The sequence below is a fragment of the Letharia columbiana genome (genome assembly GCF_014066305.1).
Source record: "Letharia columbiana isolate WasteWater2 chromosome Unknown Sc0000026_s0, whole genome shotgun sequence".
Classification (NCBI taxonomy): domain Eukaryota; kingdom Fungi; phylum Ascomycota; class Lecanoromycetes; order Lecanorales; family Parmeliaceae; genus Letharia; species Letharia columbiana.
Window position 1 is genome coordinate 572,433 of NW_023501068.1, and position 24,354 is coordinate 596,786.

At 23.1% G+C, this 24,354-nt stretch overlaps 1 protein-coding gene across 1 annotated transcript; it reads right to left on the bottom strand.

Annotated features, from left to right (window-relative positions):
* Window positions 1-16,167: 16,167 nt before the first annotated feature.
* HO173_007889 (uncharacterized protein) lies at window positions 16,168-16,919 on the bottom strand (the record flags this gene model as incomplete). The annotated part of the gene is made up of 3 exons (XM_037309789.1): window positions 16,168-16,489; window positions 16,557-16,825; window positions 16,878-16,919. 3 exons carry the CDS (start codon window positions 16,917-16,919, stop codon window positions 16,168-16,170), a joined length of 633 nt encoding a protein of 210 aa, XP_037163466.1.
* Window positions 16,920-24,354: the final 7,435 nt, after the last annotated feature.

Sequence of the window (24,354 nt, forward strand, 5' to 3'; positions counted from 1 at the left end):
CCCAGGGTTATGATGCAATGGAGTCGTAAGGCAGGGAGGAAGTAGGGTACAGTAACTACGTCCCTCGCATAAATTACTACATGTAGCTTAGGAAAGAATTTGACGGGTAGACAGGTGTGTGTGGGTATTTATGTATGATTAGGCAGGTAAGATCGAAAAAGCCTTGGAAGGCAAGTATTCCCCTGGCAGCTGAATCCACTGATAATGAAGAATGGGCTCCATGTGGGGGCCTATCTGTGCTACAGCAATAAGTCAGGTCTGATTGGATTTAGATCTATGCATGCGCCAGCCTGATCTTTCAAATCGGATGCACGCTTATCGATTGGTAAAAAAGACTGCTTCACTCTAATGGGTCTTTTCAGCAGTCAAGGGGGATAAGTACGTACTTTACTTGAGAATCTCAGCTCTTGGCAGTCTTCCTGGGGAAGACAGTTTTAGCGGCAATGCAAGTTAGACAGCCATGCAGCTTCGGGGCAATATCCCCAGGGCATCCCAGTATATGCCGATAACTTCTGTTGAGTCTTTCTTCTTCTTCCTTCTCTTTTCTCTCTTCAAGCGAGAAATGTTCGTCAGACTGTACGATTAAGATGAATCCTTTTCCACTCGGACGACGTTACATTCCGTTGTCACCTATTTTTGATCATTTCCAAAATGGTGTGGGCGTAGCAACAGTGGCTCTCGCCGCGACCGCAGCATCGCACCAGAAACAACGCCCAAACGTCCTTTCATCATCTTGGTAACGCAGCGTCTATGAGCCTCTCCCAAAGCTCGACGGTTTTTGGTACGTCAGAGAGACGCATTACATAGACAACCCACTCGTTCGCGCCGGACTGAGTGGACCCCCACTGTAAGTAAGAAAGATCAGATCATGATAATCACGGAACGAATCTGATTAGCTGGTATGGCAGACATATATATCGTTTACAGGACGAATACTTCAAGGTCGAGCAGGGTGTATTGGGTGCAGTCAAGAATGGGGTGGAATACACTGTCATCAAAGATGACGGATTCTTCCACATATCCGCCGGCACGCGGTAAGTTTTAACCCGACGACAGACAAGATGTCCCACGTATTTGCTTCGAGAGCCATTTTGACTGACCATAAGCCGCCCTGGGACTTGCAGCCATCGATTTTGGTTTCATAAATCAGCTACGGAAACTCTCGTCTTCTCCGTCTGGCTGGATCCATGCAAGGGTAATGACTATATTCTTGACGTGAACTTCCTGCGCAACTTTTCGGGCTACATCGACGATTGCCTCAAGGCCGGCCTGAAGCCGTCCGTTCTCCAGATCATTCTGTTACCTGAAAACGCATCCTCCCTCCTGTGCCCGCCGTTCCTGAATTGTATGCCGGTCTGGTTGCTCATTTGGGTACACCGCGGGCTTGCCTGGTTCGCAGAGAGTGTCTTAGGGTAAGTATCTTTTTGGACGCTACGATTCTCATATTATAGTATATTATATTTCTTATTCTTTATTATTAAATTAGTTAAATTCTTATCTTCTCTAATCTATAAAATCTTAATAATCTTTTATTATTTATATAACTATCTTAAATATAGAATATCTATTATTAATCTTTTCTCTTATTTTATTTCTAGCTTAATAAAATATTCATATAAAGATTTCGAGTTTATATATATAGAAAGAGGTATCTTCTTCTAGAAAATATTAGAGAAAATTTAATTTAAAGTAGATTTTATAGTAATTATAATATTAAATTCTAGAAATAATATATAAAGTTTAAAGGTTAATACGCTTCTAATAACTTAATAATATTTAATCGATTATTAATAAATAATATTAATCTTATTTTAAGCGTTAGCTAGAACTATTATATAGTTAATTTAAGAAAAAAATCTTTATTATTAGCGAATAACGAATTTATAAAAATTATAATTCTTAAAGACGTTATATCTAACTTAATGAATATAAAATCTCTTTTTTTAATTTTTTTAAAAAAAAAAAATTTTAAACAAAAAATTTTCTTTTATAAATTTTTTAATCTTAAAAATATATAAAAAAGGGAATAACTCTTTTTTCTATAAAATTATTAAATAATTTTTTTTTTTTTTTTTTTTTAAAATATTATTTTTTTTTATTTAATATTTTTTTTTATAATTTATTTTTTTTTTTTATTTTTTTTATTTATTTTTTTTTTTTTTTTTTAAAAAAAAATAAAAATATATAATTTAAAAAATTTTTAATAAAAAAAAAATAAAAAAATTATAATTTTTTTTTTATATTTTTAATATTTTTATTTTTTTTTTTTTATAAATAATAATTTTTAAAAAAAAAAAAATAATTTTTTAATAATTTAAAAATTTAAATTTTTTTTTTTTTAAAAAATAAAAAATAAATATCGAATATAAATAAAGTTATTTCTAACTTCTCTATATAATATTTATAATATATTTAAAATTCGTAAATATCGAACTTAGTAATTCTATAGAGAGAGAGAATAATATAAAGTATTATTCTTAATAATAATTTTATTTTAGCTAGAGCTAAAATAAAGATATCTCTAATTAATTTAGATTAAGATTATATATATATCTAAGTATAATTACGTAGATATAAAAATAGCTATAGAATAGCTAATAATAGAGCGATAGTAAGTTATTAATTAATTTATTAAATAATAGAGGCCTAAATTAGAATTCTATAGTTCTTCGAGTTATTAAATACTTATATTATTAATTAAAATCTTTTAAAAATCTTCTTAATTCTCTTATTCTTAACTTAGTTTATAAAATATTTATTAAATATTTATACTTTTATAAAAATATCTTTAATCTTTATAATCTTAAATATACTCTTTTTAAATAGTCTATTAAATTCTTTTAATTAAAATATCTAGAAATTCGATAAAGATAATTATAATATAAACTTAGATATATAAATAATAATATTAGCTAAATTTCGATATTAAATAAAGATATATTAATATCGAGAGAGGTTATAACGTAATAAAGCGTTTTAAATTTTTTTTAATAATTTTAATTATCGTTATTATCGTATTAAGTATTATTTAAATCTAAAAATTTATATTTAATAAACTCGAGAGACTTAATTAAGATATCTATTAAAGTTTTTTTTTTAAATATAGCTTAACGATAATAACTCGAAAGTCTATAGAATTATTAGATAATTTAATAATATATATCTCTCGAGAAGTAGCTAGTAATTTATAGAGTTTAATTTACTTCTATTAATATATTTTTTAAATTAATATTAAAAAATTAATTAAAGTATTATATTTTATAAGTTAAAAGCTATTTTACTAATATAGAGCGTTATTAATCTATCTCTTAGCGTAAAGTTTTATAACTTTAATTCTTTTAATAATAAATTAAATTAATATATCGTTATTTATAATATAAGAAAAGATTTTAAAAATTAATAATATAAAAAAAAGTTATTATATTCGACTATATCGTTAATAATCTTAATAATTATTTATAGATAAATCTTCTCTCTAATATTCTAATTCTCTAGTTTTATAGTAATTATTAAATAAGCTTATCTTAATAGACTATAATATCGTTTTATTAAGTCGATAGAATTAGCGATTTTAATTAATACGTACTTTATTTAAATATTTAAAGTTCTAGCGTTTTATCTAAATTCGATATTATTAAAATTAATCTTAGCGTTATAAATAATAATATCTAGAGATTTAATATATATATCTATCTAGTATAGTCTAAGTATATTTTATATATAAAAGATAATTTTATTCGTTAACTAGCGGATAATCTAAAATAAAATTTTCTTATTAATAATTTATAGAATTAAGCTATCGTTAATATAAAGAATATTAATAATAATTATATAATTAAAATAAATATTATTCTTATTCTTAAATATAAATTTAAAATAATTTAGAGATTAAATATATTTCTAATTAATATATATAAAAGAATAAGATAGAGTTAAGTTTAAAAATCTTAATTTATATATATAGTTAATTATAAATTTAAGTTCGCTACGCTCTTTAATTAGATCGACTAAATTATTATAAATAAATAAATTAGCGTTTATAACTATTAGAATCTTCTAGAATATTCTCTTTCGCGTCTCTCTTATTAAGAAAATAGATATACGTTATTAATATATAAAATAACTTTTTTATTTTCTATTAAATTTTAAAGATTTTTTTTAAATTATATAACGAAGTATAGACTTTTAAATAAAAAAGAATTTTTAAATTTAATTCTATAATTATTAAAGCGTAAGAAATCTAAATATCGCTTATTAAAGTTCGCTCGATAGTTGAATAGCTCTAATTAGATATATATAATTAAATTTTAAAATAACTTTTTTATTTTCTATTAGATTTTTAAGATTTTTTATTTAAATTATAGATTGTAATATAAGCTTTTAGAAAAAAAGAAATTATTAAATTTAGTCTTATAGATATTTAAAGATAAGAAGTTTAGATATCGCTTATTAAAAATCGCTTATTAAAATTTACTCGATAATTCTAATTAAAAAAAACGATTATAAATTTAATTTATAGATCTTTACTCGTAGATTATATAGAACTTAATAATTTATTTAAGTATATAATAATATATAAAGTTATTATAGCTAGCTTTCTTTAGAATTTAAATAAATTTATTAATTAAGAGATAATCGAATTAATAATATAGTTAATATAACTTAATATCGATTAAATAATTAACTAATATAGAATTCTATATTAAAAATAGATATTTATAAAAATAAATAATTAGAATCGTAAATTTATTTCTTAAAATAACTTTATTCTTAAGATTATTTAGATAGATTTCTAATTTATTTATATCTTAAATATATAGTAGAAATAGAGTATTAATTTATATTATATAAAAGTCGACTTAATTAATAAATAAATCTACTATAAGTTTTCTAGTTAATATTATTATTTTAATTTTAAATTAAGTAATAATATTATTAATAAAGATAATATCTAATTATTTATCGAATTCTCTTATATAGACTTTTATTTAATTATATCTAGTAGTAAATATATATATAACTTTAATATCTAGTATAATATTATAGAATTACTTTAAGATATAGCGATTAATATTAAGAAAGCTATTAGATTTAATAATATTATAATATATAAGTAAAGGCCTATAAATTAAATTTATAAAGTTAAATTTTTCTAAGTTAAATCGAACTCTAATCGCTTACTATACGTTTTTAATCTATATATAAATATATATATACGAAGAGAGGCGCGCTAAGGCCTAATTAGAAAGATATATTCAAGTATAAAAAATTAATTCGTAATAATTATCTATAAAAAATAGAGAAAGATTATATTCTTATAATAAGAAGTATTAAAATATTAAAAAGAAATAAAGATAATATATTAATTAGTAGTATAAATCTTATATTATCTTCTATCGTAGTAAAATCTTTCGAATAATAAAATAGCTATTAGAGTAAGATATCGAACGATTTTAATTTATTTAAATATATATTATTTCGAAGTAATAATTTAATATAAAATCGTAGAGAGTATATAAAATAAGATCTTAGAGAGCTAAGTCGTATTCTTAATAATAATAATCTTATTATCGCTTAATTTCTTCGTAGTATTCTTCGTATTTATCTATTATAGTTTCTTCTTTTACTTCTTAATATAATAGAGATAATAAATTAAGTTATAGTAATATTCTTCGTTTACTAAATAATAATTTAATATAGAATCGTAGAGAGTATATAATATAAGATTTTAAAGAGTTAAGTCGTATTTTTAATACTAGAAACTTTATTATCGCTTAGTTTCTTTATAATATTCTCTATAATATTCTCTATAGTATTCTTTATATTTATCTATTATAGTTTATTCTCTTATTTCTTAATATAATAGAGATAATAGACTAAGTTATAATAATATTCTCCGCTTATTAAATAATAAATTAATATAAAATTATAGAGAGTATATAACGTGGGATCTTAAAGAGCTAAGTCGTATTCTTAATATTAAGAATCTTATTACTACTTAATTTCTCCGTAGTATTCTTTATATTTATCTATTATAGTTTCTTCTCTTACTTCTTCTTTTATAGAGTATTAAATTAAGTAATTAGCTAAGTAACTAGCTAAGTAGCTAGCTAAGTAACTAACTAAGTAAATAACTAATAAAATATAGAATCTTAGAGAGCTAAGTCGTATTCTTAATAATAGTAATCTTATTATCGCTTAGTTTCTTCGTAATATTCTCCGTATTTATCTATTATAGTTTCTTCTCTTACTTCTTAATATAGTAGAAATAATAAATTAAATTATAATAGTATTCTTCGCTTACTAAGTAATAATTTAATATAAAATAATTAAATTATAATAATATTCTTCGCTTATTAAGTAATAATTTAATATAAAATCGTAAAGAGTATATAATGTGAGATCTTAAAGAGCTAAGCTATATTCTTAATAATAATAACTTTATTATTACTTAATTTCTTTATAATATTCTTTATATTTATCTATTATAGTTTTTTCTCTTACTTCTTAATATAGTAGAGATAATAAATTAAGTTATAGTAATATTCTTCGCTTATTAAATAATAATTTAATATAAAATAATTAAGTTATAATAGTATTCTTTACTTATTAAATAATAATTTAATATAAAATCGTAAAGAGTATATAATGTGAAATCTTAGAGAGCTAAGTCGTATTCTTAATAATAATAATTTTATTATCGCTTAGTTTCTTTATAGTATTCTTTATATTTATCTATTATAGTTTCTTCTCTTACTTCTTAATATAGTAGAAATAATAAACTAAGTTATAATAATATTCTTCGCTTATTAAATAATAATTTAATATAAAATTATAGAGAGTATATAACGTTCGAACGCGTTTAATATAATTATAATATTTAAATATTAGTTTAATCTATCTATCGCTAACTTAAAAGAAGTATATAGAGAAGAATATATTTATTTAAGCTCTTTTTAAGAATTTTTTAATGCGTTTATAAGTAGTAATAGATAGCTATTAAGCTTCGCTTACGGCCTCGATTATTAATAATAATAAATTTCTTAAGAGATAATCTAGAGGCGTTAGTAAGAGGCTCTAATTAGACGAGAGATATTAAAGATAATTATATTTATATTAATAGAATTAATAGAATTAATAGAATTAGTAGAATTAATTAATATATATAAAAGAATAAGATAGAGCTAAATTAGAAAATCTTAAATTTATATATATAGTCAATTATAAATTCGTTAGTATCTACGCTTTTTAATTAGATATCGCGAGTAAATAAATTAGTCGTCTTCGTAACTTTCTTATTAAAAATCTATATATAGAAGTCTTACACTCTAAAATAATTAGCTTTCTACGAATACTATTTCTTTATAATTTCGTAAATTATAGAGCTTAGTTTACGCTTTCTAACGCTATAAAAATTATAAAGTTTAATCTACTATTAATAAATTAAACTAGATATTTAAATATCGTAGTTATAATAAATATATTCGAGATATATTCGAAATCGAATAATAATTCTTTTATCTATTTATATAATTATTATTTCTCTATTACTCTACTAATTCTATTAATTTTATTAATTATAAATAAATTTACTCTCTCTACCTCTCGCTCTTAATTATTACTAGAGTCTATAAGAATATATATCTCTTTTATTCGTCTCTTAGAGCTCTCTATTAACGCCTTTAGATTATCTCTTAACGAATTTATTACTATTAATAATCGAGGTCGTAAGTAAGTTTAATTAGCTATCTACTACTTATAAACGCGTTAAAAGACTCTTAAAAAGATCTTAAATAAATATATTCTTTTTTATATACTTCTTTTACGCTAATGATAGTACCTTTTAATCTAGCGATACTATCTTCTAAGATACGTCTTTCTCTCTTATCTATTCTTTATTATTCTATTTTAAAATCTTTTAACGCGTATTAAATTCTAAATATCGTTAAAAAGAAGCTTCTAAATAAGAGAAAGGCGCTATTAAAAATTCTCTATTACGAGATCTATTAATAAACTTCTTTAATAACGATTTCGATAGTCTACGTTCTTTTAGTCTATCTTTTAACTCTTATTTAGAATCTCTATAGCTTTATAGTAAATTACTATTAATTATTTAATTGTCTTATATATATATAAAATTTAGAGAGTAATTACTATTTATATATCTATTCTAATATCTTTAAAGAACGAAAAATCGATATTTAGCTAAATCTATATTATAAATAATATTTAAAATTAGTTTATAATATGATATAACTTTCTTCTAATCGCGTTTTCGATATTAACTTTATTAGATATAACTACTATAATTATATCAATTAGACGCTTTATTATAAAATAGTTATAAATCTTAAAAATATTAATCTCTATATTAATATTGTTAAATTAATATCTAAAAAACTAAAAGCTAATTTAAATATATAAGATTATAAACTATTTGATAAGAATTTATAGTATTATGATTTATATATCTATAATTATTCTACTTTAGATAAGATTATTATCGTTTATAAGAGTAATATTAATAACTTACTAGATATATCTAAGATTAGAAATATATTAATAAAAACTCGAAATAATAAGAGATTTAATATTTAATATTAGTATCTAGTCTATATATCTCTATACTATTCTTTTATCTTTTTATTCGATAAATAGTTATAATATAATAATATATTTAATATAGATATTATATTAAATAAGAGCTTTCTTATCTAACGAAGTAAGAATAATAAAATTATCTTATAAGTTAAAGAAATTATTAAATAAAATAATTCTAAATAAATAATGCTTATCTTATATTATAAATCTATCTTATTTATATTTCTTCTATTCTATTAATTACTAACTTTTTATAAATATATAATATAAGATTATTCTAATAAATTTAATTAGTTTTTTTACTATAATAAATTACTATAGTATTTTATTTATAATATCTATATAACTATCGAAAATAATAAACTTTATTAATTAAAGATAAATTAGAAGATTATTTAAGTTAATATCTATTAAGTTATCGTTAATACTTATATTAATAAAGTTATTATAAATAATTAGACTAGTAAATAACATATTATTCTCTCTTTCTTCTATTAAGAAAGTTTATAATTTATAAAATAACTCTACTAGAATATTATTACTCTATTTATTAAATTTAACTAATTAAATCTCTTTATAACTTTTATCTATAATTTAAAATAAATTGAGATTATTAAAAATCTTTTATCTAATAAACGAGTTATTAATTAATCTAATCTAATTATTAAAGTATTTAGATTAAAGCTAAAAACTCTTATAAATAATATTCTAAAGAAAAAGCTACTAAGTATACTCTTATTCTTCTTACCCCCTATTATAGTATAATAACTCTCCTCTATATTATCTAATAAAATAACCTCTTAAGCCATATATTAATTAAGCGATTAATATAAATTATAATTTCTAAAAGTACTTCTAATATAGTTTAGCTTATTATATATTATAATTTCTATTAATTAACCCTATAATAATATCTATTTTTTTTTACTCTTATAAAAACGAAGTATAATTAATTAAAATATTAATTAGCTTTAATTCTAACTAACTTTATAAGTAATAAATCCAGTTTCGATCTATATTTATACTATTGAATTTTAAAAATAAAGCCTACTATATATCTATATTCTTATTATTTTATATTCTAAAAACTAATTCTTTAGTATCGCTAAGATTAACGTCGCTATTAATACTAAAATTTCTAATTAAAATCTATTTCTTAATCTTTATATAACTATTACTAGATATATATTTTATAAAAATTATAATTAATATACTATTAATAGAATAGATATTATTTTATCTTATTAAGTTTTAGATAAGAATATATATAATAAGCGATTTTCGAAGTACTTTAGTGACTATATTATCTTTAAATTAGATTTTAAATATTTTATATATTATTAATATAGATTTATTAAGATATTAGATAATAAATCTAAATAGAATTATTAAGTAATATTTTATAGTCTCTATTTATTAGTTAAGTATAACGCTTATATTAATATAAAGCTTTACGCTAATATTAAAGTCTATAAATATATTTTTAATCATATTTATAAGAGTAGTAATTAAATTAATTATTAAATAAAGTATAAAAGCGATATAAATTAAGACGATATAAGATTAGATTAAATAAATAAGATTTAAAAGTATTAAGATATATAATAGATAGACTCTACGAAGGTCTATTAGAGGATTTTTAATTTTAAATTATATAATTATAATTCTTCTATTAAACGATTATTTATTTATTTCTTAAGTTAATAAAATATAAATAATAATTTATTTTATATAATTAATTTAAAATATGAACGCTAGATTAAGCTAATAGTCTTCTTTTTACTAAATTAATAATATTAATAAAAAAACGAATAGAAGATTTCTTTTATATTAATTTATCGATATAATATATCTAGAAAAAGAATAAGCGAGATATATTTAAATAAAGTCTATATTAGAGATATAGAAGTATTATTATAAAAATATACTATATTAATCTAAACGCTAGAAAACTCTTTTATTTACGATATCTTCTTCTAAATATATTAAATTCTATATTCTTTAAAGATTTAGATATAATAGATAATAATATTCTTTTTTTCTATTATAATATCTATATAGTAAGAGATTTACTTTATAATAATATTAAATAAAATTAAGTATTAGATAAAATAGCGATTTAGAAAAAAAAATATTACTTATAAAGTCTCTTTATAATAATTCTACTATAATATAAATTTAATAATTCTCTAAATTTATAAAATAAGTATAAATTAAAATATATAGATAATTTCTTTTTTATTAAGTAGAAATATTTTAAGCGTAATATAAATAGCTTATTACGCTAATAATAATATTAAAATATTATAACTTTTTTTAATATAATATTTCTTTTTTTATATATTAAAACTTTTCGCGTTAGATTTTTTTTTTTAATAATTTCTTTAATAAGTTAAAGTACTTTAAACTATAGAATAAAAAGATTATTATATTAATAATAATTTTAAAATATCGCGACTTTTATTAATATAATATTCTTTTTTTAACTACTAAAACTTTTCGCGCTAGATATATTTTTTCTTTTTTTATTTATAAATAATTTAATTCTCTATTTATACTTTATATATATTTCTTAATTAATACTTATTATTCTTTATTTAAATTATCTAATAATCTTATTTATATCCTTTAAACTTAATATTATATTCTCTCTCTATTAAATAATATATAATATAAATAAATTATCGTTAAAGACTTTTATTTTTATTTAATTTAAATTCGCTTAGAGAAAAATAATATTAATTTTATAAAGAATATTAGTCTTATTATTAACTTTAATCTACTCGCGATCTAGTTAGACTATAAATAGTATTATATTAATAAATAAAATCGATTTCTATATAAATTATATAGTTATTAAACTAATATCTAGATTTAGATATAAGCGAGTTTTAATAATAATTAAATTATTATAACTAACGCTATTTAAAATATAATCTCTTATTTTAATAGCTAATTCTTCTTTCTTAATAATTATAAAAATATTAATAAAATTATACTTTAGAATATTATATTATAAAGAGTATAAAATAACTTTAAAATAGTTATTACTATAATTTTATCTAATATTATCTCTATTCTTTCTTAAAATAATATTATTACTTATTCTTACTTTAAGATTTTTCTTAATATTATTATTTAATCTAATTATAATATATCGATAAACTCTAATTTAACTCAATTATTAAAGGCGACTAAGCTTATTTTCTAAAATAAGATCTTTATATAAAATTACTACGATATTCAGATCGTTAATTATATACTTTAAAATATTTAAAAAAACTCTATTTCTTTTAATAGTATAATTATATATTTTTATAATAACTTTTATTAAATTCTTTTAATTATTAAAAATACTAAATTAGATTATATCGCTTAAGCTATATTAAAGATATTCTATCTTTAAAATTATATTTAAATTCTTAAATTAATAAAAAATATAAAACTTTAAAATCTTAATCTTATAAATTAAAGTTAAATTAATATAAATAAATTCGCTTAAAGATTATTAGATATAAATAATAATATCTTAATAAGCTTCGAAGAATAAGAAGCTATTAATTAGTTTATTAGATAATTATTAAATAACTTTATTATTTAGCTAATTAATACTATTTATAATAACTTTAATCTATATTAAATAGCTAATTTCTATATATATAAGCGATTCTTTATATTCTTAATACAAATATCATCTAATTTAATAGTTAAATTTTTAATAAGTTTTCTAAGATTAAGACTATTTATAATAATAAAGATTAAGTTATTAATAAGAAAGATAGCTTTCTTCTATCTATTAAAATAATAAATGTCTTTAAATTAATCTTAGTTTTACTCTATTATTTAAAGTTAAAATAAAATTATATAATAATATTATTAAGAAATTTAAAATAGTATATAAGTTTATATAATAGAATATATCTATAAATTAAATATATTAGATCTAAAATATTTAATTATTATATTCTTAAAAAGTAAATAATAAATAATATTATATATTATATATTCCTCTAGCTTCATCTAATTTAAACGATTTATATATTTTCTTTTAATATATTTAATTTCTAATTTAATTAGCCTTTAGTATAATAATTAATAAATCTTAAAACTAATTATTATAGTAAATTAATCTATATTTATATTTTAAGATTTTTATTTATAACTAATTATATATAGCTTTATACTAAATTATTAATAAAATTAATTTATTAATTATAATTTTAGATAATTTATTAAGAAGATAACTTATTTAATTAGCGAGATATATTAAAAATAAATTTTTTAAGTAGATATTACTTTTTTAGATAAGAATAAAATTAATTAGCGATCTATAGTAATAAAAGTAAACTATTTATTATATAAAAAGTAAATAAAGTTTAATTTAACTTAGAATTAAGGCTTTTATCTTTTTTATTAATTTTATAATAATAAAAGTAGATTAAAAATATATAGTAAGCGATTAGAGTTTAATTTAACTTAGAGCTAAGACTAAAATTTTATTTAATTTAGAAAAATCTAACTTTATTTAACTTAGAAAAATAAAAAATTTAACTTTATAAATTTAATTTATAGGTCTTTACTTGTAAAATAGAATAAAATTAAATAAAATTAAAAAATCTTAAATTTATATATATAATTAATTATAAATTTAAGATTATTTTTTTTTTAATTAAACTATTTAAACTAGCTCGCTAATTCTCTTAAGATTCTTTATTAAAAAATAGATATACGTTATTTATAAATAAAATCACTTTTTAATTTTCTATTAAAATTAAAATTTTTTTTTTTAAATTTTAAAGCGTAATTTATTAAAATTCGATTTTATAATTATTAATAGATAAGAAGCTTAAATATCGTCTATTAAAGATTACTTATTAAATTTATTAATAGCCTTAATTAAAAAATATATATATATTATTTAATTTTAGAATAACTTTCTTATTTTCGATAAAAGTTTATTAATTCTTTTTTTAAATTATAAATTATAAATTTTATTTTTAAATAAAGTAAGAGATATATAGTTTTATCTTATAACTATCTAAAGATAAAAAATTTAAAAAAATTAAAAATTAATTTAATTTATAAATTTAAAGTTATTTAGAATAATAGAATAATAAATAAGTAATATTAAAGTAAATTAATTATATATTATATTAAGTAGAAAAGCGTTAATAGCTAAGCTAATTAAATTAAATATTTATTCTATATTAGCGTTATTATCTATTTTTAAGTATATAATTATTAATTATAATATTAATTAGAAAAATTAGTTTTTAATATAAATATTAGAAATAATATAGCGATATTTTATTTAAATAATATAAACTTCTATTATAATAAAAAGATAGAATTTATATATTAAATATTTATTTTATTTTATTTCTAATATTTTATTTATATATATATCTCTTTTAATTTTTATTTAAATTTTTTAATTTTAAAATATTATTTAAAACTTTATCTAGTCTAGTCTTAGCTTTTTTAATTAATATTTTTTATATAAAATATTAATCAATATATTTTAATATAAAAATAATAAAAATCTTTTTTTCTTTTAAATATTAATAATAAAAATAATAAAAATAGTAATAGATAAAGATAGTATAAAATATATATAATTAAATTAGATCTAATAATTATTATTAACTTATTTATTAATACTTAATAATTAAGAAATCTTAAAAATAAATATAATTTAATAAATATATATTTATCGATTTCGAGATATTATTAATTAATTATTATTATTATAATAAGATTTTAATTTATTTAATTATAAATTATATAATAATTAATATAAGAGTATATATTAAATTTAAGAAATATATTAAGAAATTTAATTTCAATACTTTATAAGAAGTAAATTCTATTAATAATTATTAAGATTAAATATATTTTTAAGTTAGATACTATAAATTATTTTTCTAATTTCTTAATAAATAAATCGCTTAATATTAAAAGATTTAAGTTTTTATAAAATTTATAATATATTCTTTATATAGTATATATTACTTAATTAATCTTAAAAGAACTTCTTAATAATATTAAATTTATATTAATAAATAACTTTTTTTAGAAAAATTAAGATAATAAAGAAAATAAGAATTACGTTTAAATAAATATAATTTATTTATTAATAACTTTAATAAAAATATAATATTTCTTATTACTATTCTAATTATTATATTATTAATTATTTTAAAAGTTAAAAAATTATTATATATATTAATATTAGCGAGTAGTATAAGAAAGTCTTTTTTATATTATAAATTATAACTTTAAAATAAAAATATTTTAATATTGAATAAATATTAAACTTCTAAAATTAAAAATATTAAAAATATTTTTTAAGCTTTTTTAGAATATTAAGATTCGCTAGAATATAATTTATTAGATATTACTCTCCGCTCTACTTCTTTATATTAATACTATATACTTTTTAAAAAGTTAATTTATTATCTATTTAAAATTAAAAAATATAATATAATTATCTATCCGAGCCGGAGCTTTCCCGCCAACTTCCAGGCCGAGGAGGATGTGAGCGATATTGTGCCTCGGAAGCGAGCTGAAGCCTTGTTGCGCGAAATGGGCAGACACAGGTGGACAAGCTTGGAGGAAAGTATCAAGAGGAACACGGAAGACCTGGTGTAAAATGTGGGTGGCGACGTGGCCCACGGGAAAGTCTTGGTTGGGTCCGGTTGTCCTACCCAAGTCCATGATCAGCACGGCCTCGTATTATGCAGTGTCACGTCAATTCCTTAAAAATGGCAAGTTTATAAATATGAATATTGTTTTCTTGTGTACTGATCTTTGATCAGTGATTTCCACCACTGTCCTCTCTCTCTTATCTGTTGCACGTGAGGGCCCCACAAGGCTGAGATGGAACTCACGACGCTAAGTCTCTTTTCGCCACAGCTTGACTGGGGGCTAGTGAGGGAGAGGCACAGCACACACTTATGGCAGGATAGCCGAGATTGCCATGTTGGAAGAGCCTTGAATAGGCGGTGTCCCCCCCGTTTCTTGCTCCTCATTCCTCATTCTTGTTTCTCTCGTCGCAAGAAGAGGTTTTTGGACTTTTGGGTATATATTGCGAGATTTTGTTTAGCGGCGTTTTTTAGTACGGGTTGTCCCGCTCCGTACGGTTGAGTGCTGCGTACTGACTGTATTTGCTTCTGGGATTTGATCTTACAGCCAGACGCTTGATTACGATGGATTTTGTACAGTTGAACCATCGCATTTACAATACTTACCTAGCTATGCGGTTTTTCGTGCTCTGAATATGGTATCCGTGGTTCCACGCCCGGGACAGGGTGTCCTTGACCTTTTCGGTCTAGACATAGCCGCGGAAAAGGCGGGACAGGCCCTCGTAGGAGATGGGCTCGTGGCGTACGGAAATATTGCACGGTACTAAGGTGGCCCTGCCATGCATCTCAGATCACACGCGTCAATCGACATCTGAAATCGAGTGTTTTGACATTTTCTATCTCGTGGCGTGTACGTAGATGCACGTGTTACACATACATCAACAAGTGTATCTGGTGTAATTGATGGAGCGGGAGCCCGAATTTACACCCACTGCTTGTTTCCAAGGTGCGAGACAAACGCACCACCAAACCCACCCTCGATGCTGGCCTTCTCCCAGGTCGACCTGACATGTCGGACGGATTCTTCCGGACTGATTGGGCCCTTGAAGTGAGGCGCATAAGTGACGAGCTTGCCCATGAATCCCATTAATAAAAAGGTCCAGATGTTGCAAATGGTAAGGACTTTCTTGACCTTGCCCTTCAGGACAAGAGGGAGGAAGAGGTGGAAGAGGTGGATGTTGCCGACAACATTGGTCTGCGATAGCTGCGATGAAACAGCATCAACCTCCTCGACCTTGTCGCTCCTGTTGAACACATCGCATTAATTTACAGACCAGCCCGGAGACAGTAGCCAGAAGGAAGTAGACCTACAATGCGCCGATGGGTCCATAGGTGTCGAGGTAGGGCACCAAAGCTCCGTTGGCCACCAGATAGTCGATGCCACGCTCGCCGATGGTCTCGGCCGTGTCGGCAGCGGCTTGCTTCAGGCTGGCGTACTTGGTGAGGTCTGCATGGAGGATGTGGATATTGTGACGGTCGCCCAGCTCTGCCGCTATCTTCTTCTCGGTCGCAGCTTTGTCGCGGACCAGACCGACAACCAGGTTCTTCTGGTCTTCCCAGATCTGCCTAAGGAACTCGAACTAGGCTGGAATTAGATAAAGACGGTGCGTTACGCGGGAAAATCAGACTCACCCCGATTCCCTTGGACACTCCAGTGACAACGTAAACGGACATGTTGAGTGAGTGCGTAATGATTCTAAGTTGGATAAATTGTGTGTGTATATGTGTAGAAAGCGATAAGGACCTTGTCTCGAATGTTATAATTCGGTTGATTTGATAGAAAAGAGATCTATAAACGGGAATCATATTACATGCCAGGTGCTTAATACTACTACCCGATTAATAATAGATACCTAGAAACTTGCCTTCAATCTCCCTTGACGTAAGACATTCAGCGTATATTACATATATAGTAGAGTAGAACAGTTTCAGACAGACTTGGCAAACATTCGATTAAATTAATCCCTTATTAGTCAGACGAAAAGTATCAAGATGTCGGAGCCGAGGGGGATACGGAATATATTTCGACTAGACAGGTCTCGTATCTCTAAATTAGAACGATCGGAGTAAGTAACGGAATTCATTCATAGTAAACCCTTATACTAATAACCCATATAATACTTTCAGAACATCAATATGCCCACCTAACAGCGGCACGAGTTGGGAGTCTCGGACTTGAACTTTTCACTTTTACTATACCCAGCCTTAAAGTTCGTCCCTCGCTTCCTATCACGTATTAAGCTTGATATACTAGAATAAGCGTACTATATAAGTCAATCACGTGTGTTAGCCTTTAAACTAGATAGTTATAATCTTATTTCTTAAAACTACTCTTACTAGATTATATATAGATTAATATTTAATAAATTTAATTAGACTTAGTAAGTCTTCTTAGTTTACGCCGTCGTAGATTCATAAAAGAGATATTATTCTCGCACTTTTTTTTACTTATTAAAATATATAATATATATAATCTACGTAACGAACTTAACTTCGAATAGTTTCTTATCGATAATCCCTCGTTTATATTAATATAGTCTCTCGCGTATAATCTATATATTAAGCTTTTAATCTCTAAGTTATTAAATTAAGATAAAAGATAATATTAATTCTTTATATTATACGACTTTAGATCTATAAATAAAATTTATAATCTATTTTATTAATTAGAATTATCGAGTAAATTTAATAAGCGAACTTTAATAAGCGATATTTAAATTCTTTATATCTAAATAATTAAAAGACTAAATTTTAGAATTTTTAAAATATTAAAATATATAAATTACGCTTTATAATTTAGAAAAAATCTAAAAAGATTTAATAGAAAATAAAAAAGCTATTTTAAATTTAAATAATATATCTTTTTTTCGATTAAGACTATCGTGCGAACTTTAATAACTAAAATTTAAACTTCTTATCGTTAAATAATTATAAGACTAAATTTTTAATTTTTTATATTATTAAAACGCGTAATCTATACTCTATTAAAATATGAAGATAGAATACTTAGTTATATTAACTATAGAGTTCTATAAAAGAAAAGAGCGACTTAACACAGACGCGCTAAGGCGTGTCACGTGACGTAGTTACATGATCGTTAAGACGCCAAGAGTTACGTAATCCGAATTTCAACACTCTTCTTCGCATATATTCTTTTATAAGCGAAATCTAGTAAATACGAAGTTCAATACTAACGGCGTTAAAATTAGATAGATAAGGTGAGACTAGCGTCGAGTAATAAGCGTAAATCAATATCGAATAGTTAAGGTAAGTTAGTGTCGGGTATTTAGCGTAAAAAACACACCCCCTATACCTCTACCCCCTTATACGAATGAAATTAAAAAATACGAGATTTAAAGTTTACGATGTCCAGAATAGGGTAGGTAAAGTGAAAAGTCGAAATCTGAAAATGACTATGTCAAACCATAGCCCGCACCCAAATTCCACTTTTTATCAAAAAGCGGTTTTTCGGAAATTTTATTTTCAGGCCATCTGGTGCACACCAAAAATCGATCGATTCGAGGCCGGAGAATATTTATGAGAATAACTGAAATAATTGAAAGAAATTCTTCTAGCTATATGTCGCCGACTGTAAGATCTCTATAAGAGTCGTTTTAGATAATTAGTCCTTAGCAATAGTAGCTGCAATAGCGATAATTTGAAGGTATAATATTCGAGACATTAATAACAAATAGATATAGATTTCTCGAAAGAGCTCTAGAAGTTTTAATAACGATAGCGGTAATAGCGCTAAAGAAATAGTCGTTTCGGTATAAAATAACGAGTTCGTAGAGTATTAAGCTTAATATAGCGGCTCGGCGAACGACTTAAGTCGATTATTTATAATGCGAAGACTAATAAAATAGCTCCCCTAAAGTAAGTAACTTCTTTATATTAAGATTATTAAGCTATAATTATAAGCGATATTTCAATCTAATAAATCGACGAAAACTCTTAAACTTATTCTTATAGAGGGTCTTAATAAGATTATCGACTATCTATCGATTAATAGAGATATATTCTAAAGCGACGTTCTTAGCGATAACTTATTCTCGTATATAGTAATATTAAATATTAATATATTTAATATAGATATAGAATTAGAGATTCTTAGCTAGTATTATAGCGCCTTAATTATTATAAAAGATAATTATCGCTTACGTTTATTTATTACTAAAATTAAGCTAATTTAGAAGATCGCGTAGTTAAATTACTTCCTTAATAGTCTATATTTAATCGATATATTTAATCTTATAAGTCGAGAGCGCTACGATAAGCTATCGCTTCGATAATTAATTAATAATCTCGCTATCGATATCAAATATATACTTAAATATAAAGCGATAGATATCTTAATTATCAACTTAATCGACGTCGATATAATCGCTTAAAGATTTTAAATCTCCTCTAAAGACGAGTTAGTAATCGACGATTTATCTAAGATAGCGAAAAATCCGCTTAATCGCTTTCTAATAGGCTTTATTAGAGTTTAAGCTATATCGAGATATTATTAAAATCGTAAATATAATATCTAATCTCGTATTAAGCATTACATATATTAATAATTCTATTATCAACTAGTATTTAATATAAAAGACTTCGAAGACTTAAAAGTCCTCTTCGAATATTTAATATCTTTCGATATCTATAAAAGTAGATATATCTTTAAATTCCTATATACTATATTTAGTAAGAAACTTTTTAATATATTCTATCTAATCGAGTTAAATAATATAATTAATACGATCTCTAATAATAGTTATATTTAGATAATAGATATATAATCTTAAGTTAATTATTTCGAAGTAATTACTAAGTTTATCTTTAATATCTTAAATTTCTACTTTATTAAAGTTAACTAAGAGGATATTATCTATATAGATTATAATAATTATAATATCGTTAATAAAGATCGAGAAATTAGCCGTAATAGGCTTAAAGCCTAATTCTTTTAGATATATAGAGAGGGTATTATATTAGACTCTCGAGGATTACTTTAAATCGTATAGCGTCTTCTTTAGCTTATATATCTTATACTTATCACTCATCTTAAAGTCTATAAACTACATTATATAAATAATTTCCTTTATATTATTATAGAGAAAAGTAATTTTAATATTCATTTACTTTAATTTTTAATTAAGGGCTATCGCTAAAGTAAAGATCGCTTTATAGCTTATAAACTTAACTACGAAGGCGAAAGTCTTATTAAAATCCACGCCTTCGCGCTATTTAAAATTACGAATTACTTATCGAGCTTTATACCGCATAATCTCCTCTATAAAACCTCGCTTAAATTTATAAACCCATTTACCGCCTAGAGTATACATATTTAAGAGTAGATTTACTAAGATTTAAATATTATTAGCTATAAGAAAATCAACTTCTTTCTATATAATAAATTTCTATTTCATTTTTCGATATTCATTTACTATTATCTCTTAATAGATTTAAGGCTTAAATAGCTTAAAAGTATTAACTTTAACTAAAAGAGCGAGTAAATCTAGCGAAAGATCGCGATAAGCTTTAAAAACTTCGTATCGCTTAGGCTACTTTAAGAAAGACTATCAATTAGTTATAGATCTAATTATAGACCTTACTAGAGCTTATAAAGCTATCGAGATAGATTTCGCGAGCGTATTTTCGCTTAGAGTTTCAAGTAATTTCGACTCTATCCCCTTTAAATATATCTACGAAGATATCTATAGCGATATCTCTCTAATAAAGATTCATATAATAATAACAAATTCTCTTCTAACGGCTTTAACTAAGATAATTACCACTTCGATAAATATTTCCCATCTTATTCTTTTCGAGGCTTTCTCCTTTAAAACTAATATTAAAGAGGCGGTTAATAGCTTATATACGATCTTTTCTAGCGCATCTATATAACGCTTATTTCTATTCTTAGACAGATTTTAATTATTAACCTCTCTTTCCTTAGCGAGATTAAGCTTAAATAAGATAGACTTAAAAAAAACGTTATTAATTTAAGTTATATTTAAATAAACCTAAATTTTATTATTTAATATTAGTATATAATAAAATTGATTAGCTTTATAGTTAATTAAGCGCCTCTTATAAGCGTAGTTCTCATATTTAATTTAACTAATATTTAGCAAATATATTTAATAGAAATTAATTTATTCGATGATTTAAAGATATAAAATATTAGATAAATAGTCTATAAAGGCCTTATAAGGGATAACGTTCCTTCTTAATATTAATTATAGATTGCGTAGGTAATTAGAAGCCCGCGTAAATTTCGACTAGTACTTTTATAATAGCCTACTCTCTTTAAGTATAGCGCTAGCCTTACTTTATATCGTTTAGTCGAGATATTTAAATTTATTATTTATTTAGAAGTTATTAGATATAATATCTTCCTAGATAATTTCTTTAATAAGCCGAAAGGTATATATATTATAGTTATTATACTCGGAATTATAATTACTACGAAACCTAATATAAACGTAATTTCTATATTCGACTTAATTTAGAAAAGACTTAAATATCGCGAGGATTATAGGATTATTCTTATTAGAAAGTAAGAATATAGCGAAATAAAGCGTTTTATCGTCTAGAAAGATTGCTATTTATTTATAATTATTATAAGAAATAGGGAAAAACTCTTAAAGATTACTATAGATTAGGTTATTCTCTTAGCGACCTAATATTATATAACGCTTATATGATTTAACTTTTATATTAATAATGCTATATAGTTCGCACGCGTCCCTAGAGAGTAAAATAAATAAATTTATTTCGATATATATTTTAGCTAATTTCTTAAGATTCTAAAACTCTAAGTAGTTATAATGAGCGTATCATATACGTAAGATTTTCTTATCGATTTGAGAATCTAGAGTATTAGCGAATAAGAATAAGAATTTAGATTTAGACATAGATATAAATATAGTAGACTTATCATAGATAGAGATATCTTTATTAATGATTGCTAAGTATATAAGAGTCTCTATCTATACATCTAGCGTATAAAGATGATTACGCTAGCGTCTAAAAATAATATTATACTCCTCTACTCTAATACTCTCGAATATAAGCTAAAGAAAATAGTTTTAATCTTCGAGTTACTCTTAAGAAATTAGATTAAAGTTACTATTAGAAATATACTAGATATCTTTCACGCATAAAATTCGTTTACTCTCGAGACTCTTATATTTAAGCTTAATACGCTTAAAGTCAATAGCTATAGCTAAGCTATTAACTTTATTAACTAGACGATATAATTTAAATAAAATAAAGATTTAAAAGACTAAGAAGTTACGAGTAATATACTAAGTATAAATACTATTAATAAATTATAGATATAATAATATAATAGCTATAAACACCGAAGAAGTTTAATCTATAGTCTTTAAGCCCTTTTTAATAAAGGAATAATAGACTCGATTCTATAAGGACTAAGAATTAGCGATAAGATATATAATATTCTCTAAGTTAAAATTAGTATATACTATGAAACTATATATTATTATTAGCTGAGTATACGCTATAATAACCTTAATACTACTAAGCTAGCGATTAATAATAGACTTATTAATTTAAGTATTTTTATCTTTATCACCCGAGCTAGAGGAATTATTATTATTACCTCTCTTACCGCCATCTTTATTACTATAACTATCACGACCTCCGTAACTACCGCGACCTCCCCTACTACTATTACTATTTCATTTCTTAAATTCGAAGTATAAAATAATATATTCGATATCGTTATACTAGTCCTTTTTATAGTAGTTATAATACTTACAAGTCTAAGTATAAATACGAGAGTTACTAGTATAAGCTTCTTATTAAATTCTATACTCGATAGTTCCGCCGGCGATAACTAACGTAATAACGCTCTATAAGTTATATATAAAGAAGTTATTAACTAGCGCAATTAGTATATAAGCTTTAATACTAATCGAGTTAATGAAATTAGTTATAATATTAATAAATCGAGTAATCGCGTAGTTTAGATCGAACTTTACGATATTATTATTCTTAAAAACATTATAGTTTTAATTATATTATTCGCAATATAAATTATATAGAGAATTTAAGTCTAAATAAAAGCGATAAATCTTTCAATTTTTATTAAACTTTAACTTCGAAAATAAATTATCGAACTCGTCTAGAATCTTTATAAATCTATCGACGTAGAATTAGAGATCGTTATCACACTTCGCAAAAATAACGTTATTCATCTTTCTAAACGTGGAATTAAGAATACTCGAGCTCTAGAGCTTAAACTCATTTAGAGTCTCTTAGACTTCTTTAATATTAGTCTTATTCTTAATCTTAGAATATAAATTCTTTTTATAGCGCAATTTTAGTATAATATAGATTTAATCTTATATCTATAGTTAGCTATTAACCTAGGCTTTAGTAATAATAATATTAATAATTAGCTTTATATAATCTTTTTCGATATAGCGCTATAGCCGAAATAGCTTTAATTTATTCTTAAACTATTACTTTTAGATTTAATAATTAAAGATATCTTTAAGTTTATTAATATTATCGAGGTAACTTAAAGAGATCGAGATTTTAAATTTCTCGAAAGATATAATACTTAGAGGCTTAATAAGCTCTCTTTATTAGAGAATAAGCTAGATAAGCTAAATAAGCTCGCTCTATTAAAGTCTAAGTTTAAAGATAAAGCCTATATATTAATAAGGCTTAAAGAAATAATTAAGATAAGCGATATCGACGAGATTAAGCGCGCTCGAAGATTAAAAAGATCTTCGTTAAAGATTAGCTCTAATAGAGACTTAGAGGTTAATTACCTTAATATCGAATTAGAATTAATAAGAGAGCTTAGTATATACTTACTCTCGCTATTAAAATATTCCTTATAGTATATTAGAGATTTAAGCGTATAAGAGAAGTCTTACTAAGCTTTAAAATTAGCTTAATATAGCTTAGATCTTTATTTACGAAGATTTATTATTTATTAATACTCGAAATAGCGAATAATATTCTATCGAAAAGTTAAGTAATTAATAAATTTTAAAGATATTAAAGTAGTTTAAGAACGTCGTAATAATACGAATTTATCTCTTATACGCAGATACGATACTATATTATTAAGATTATATTA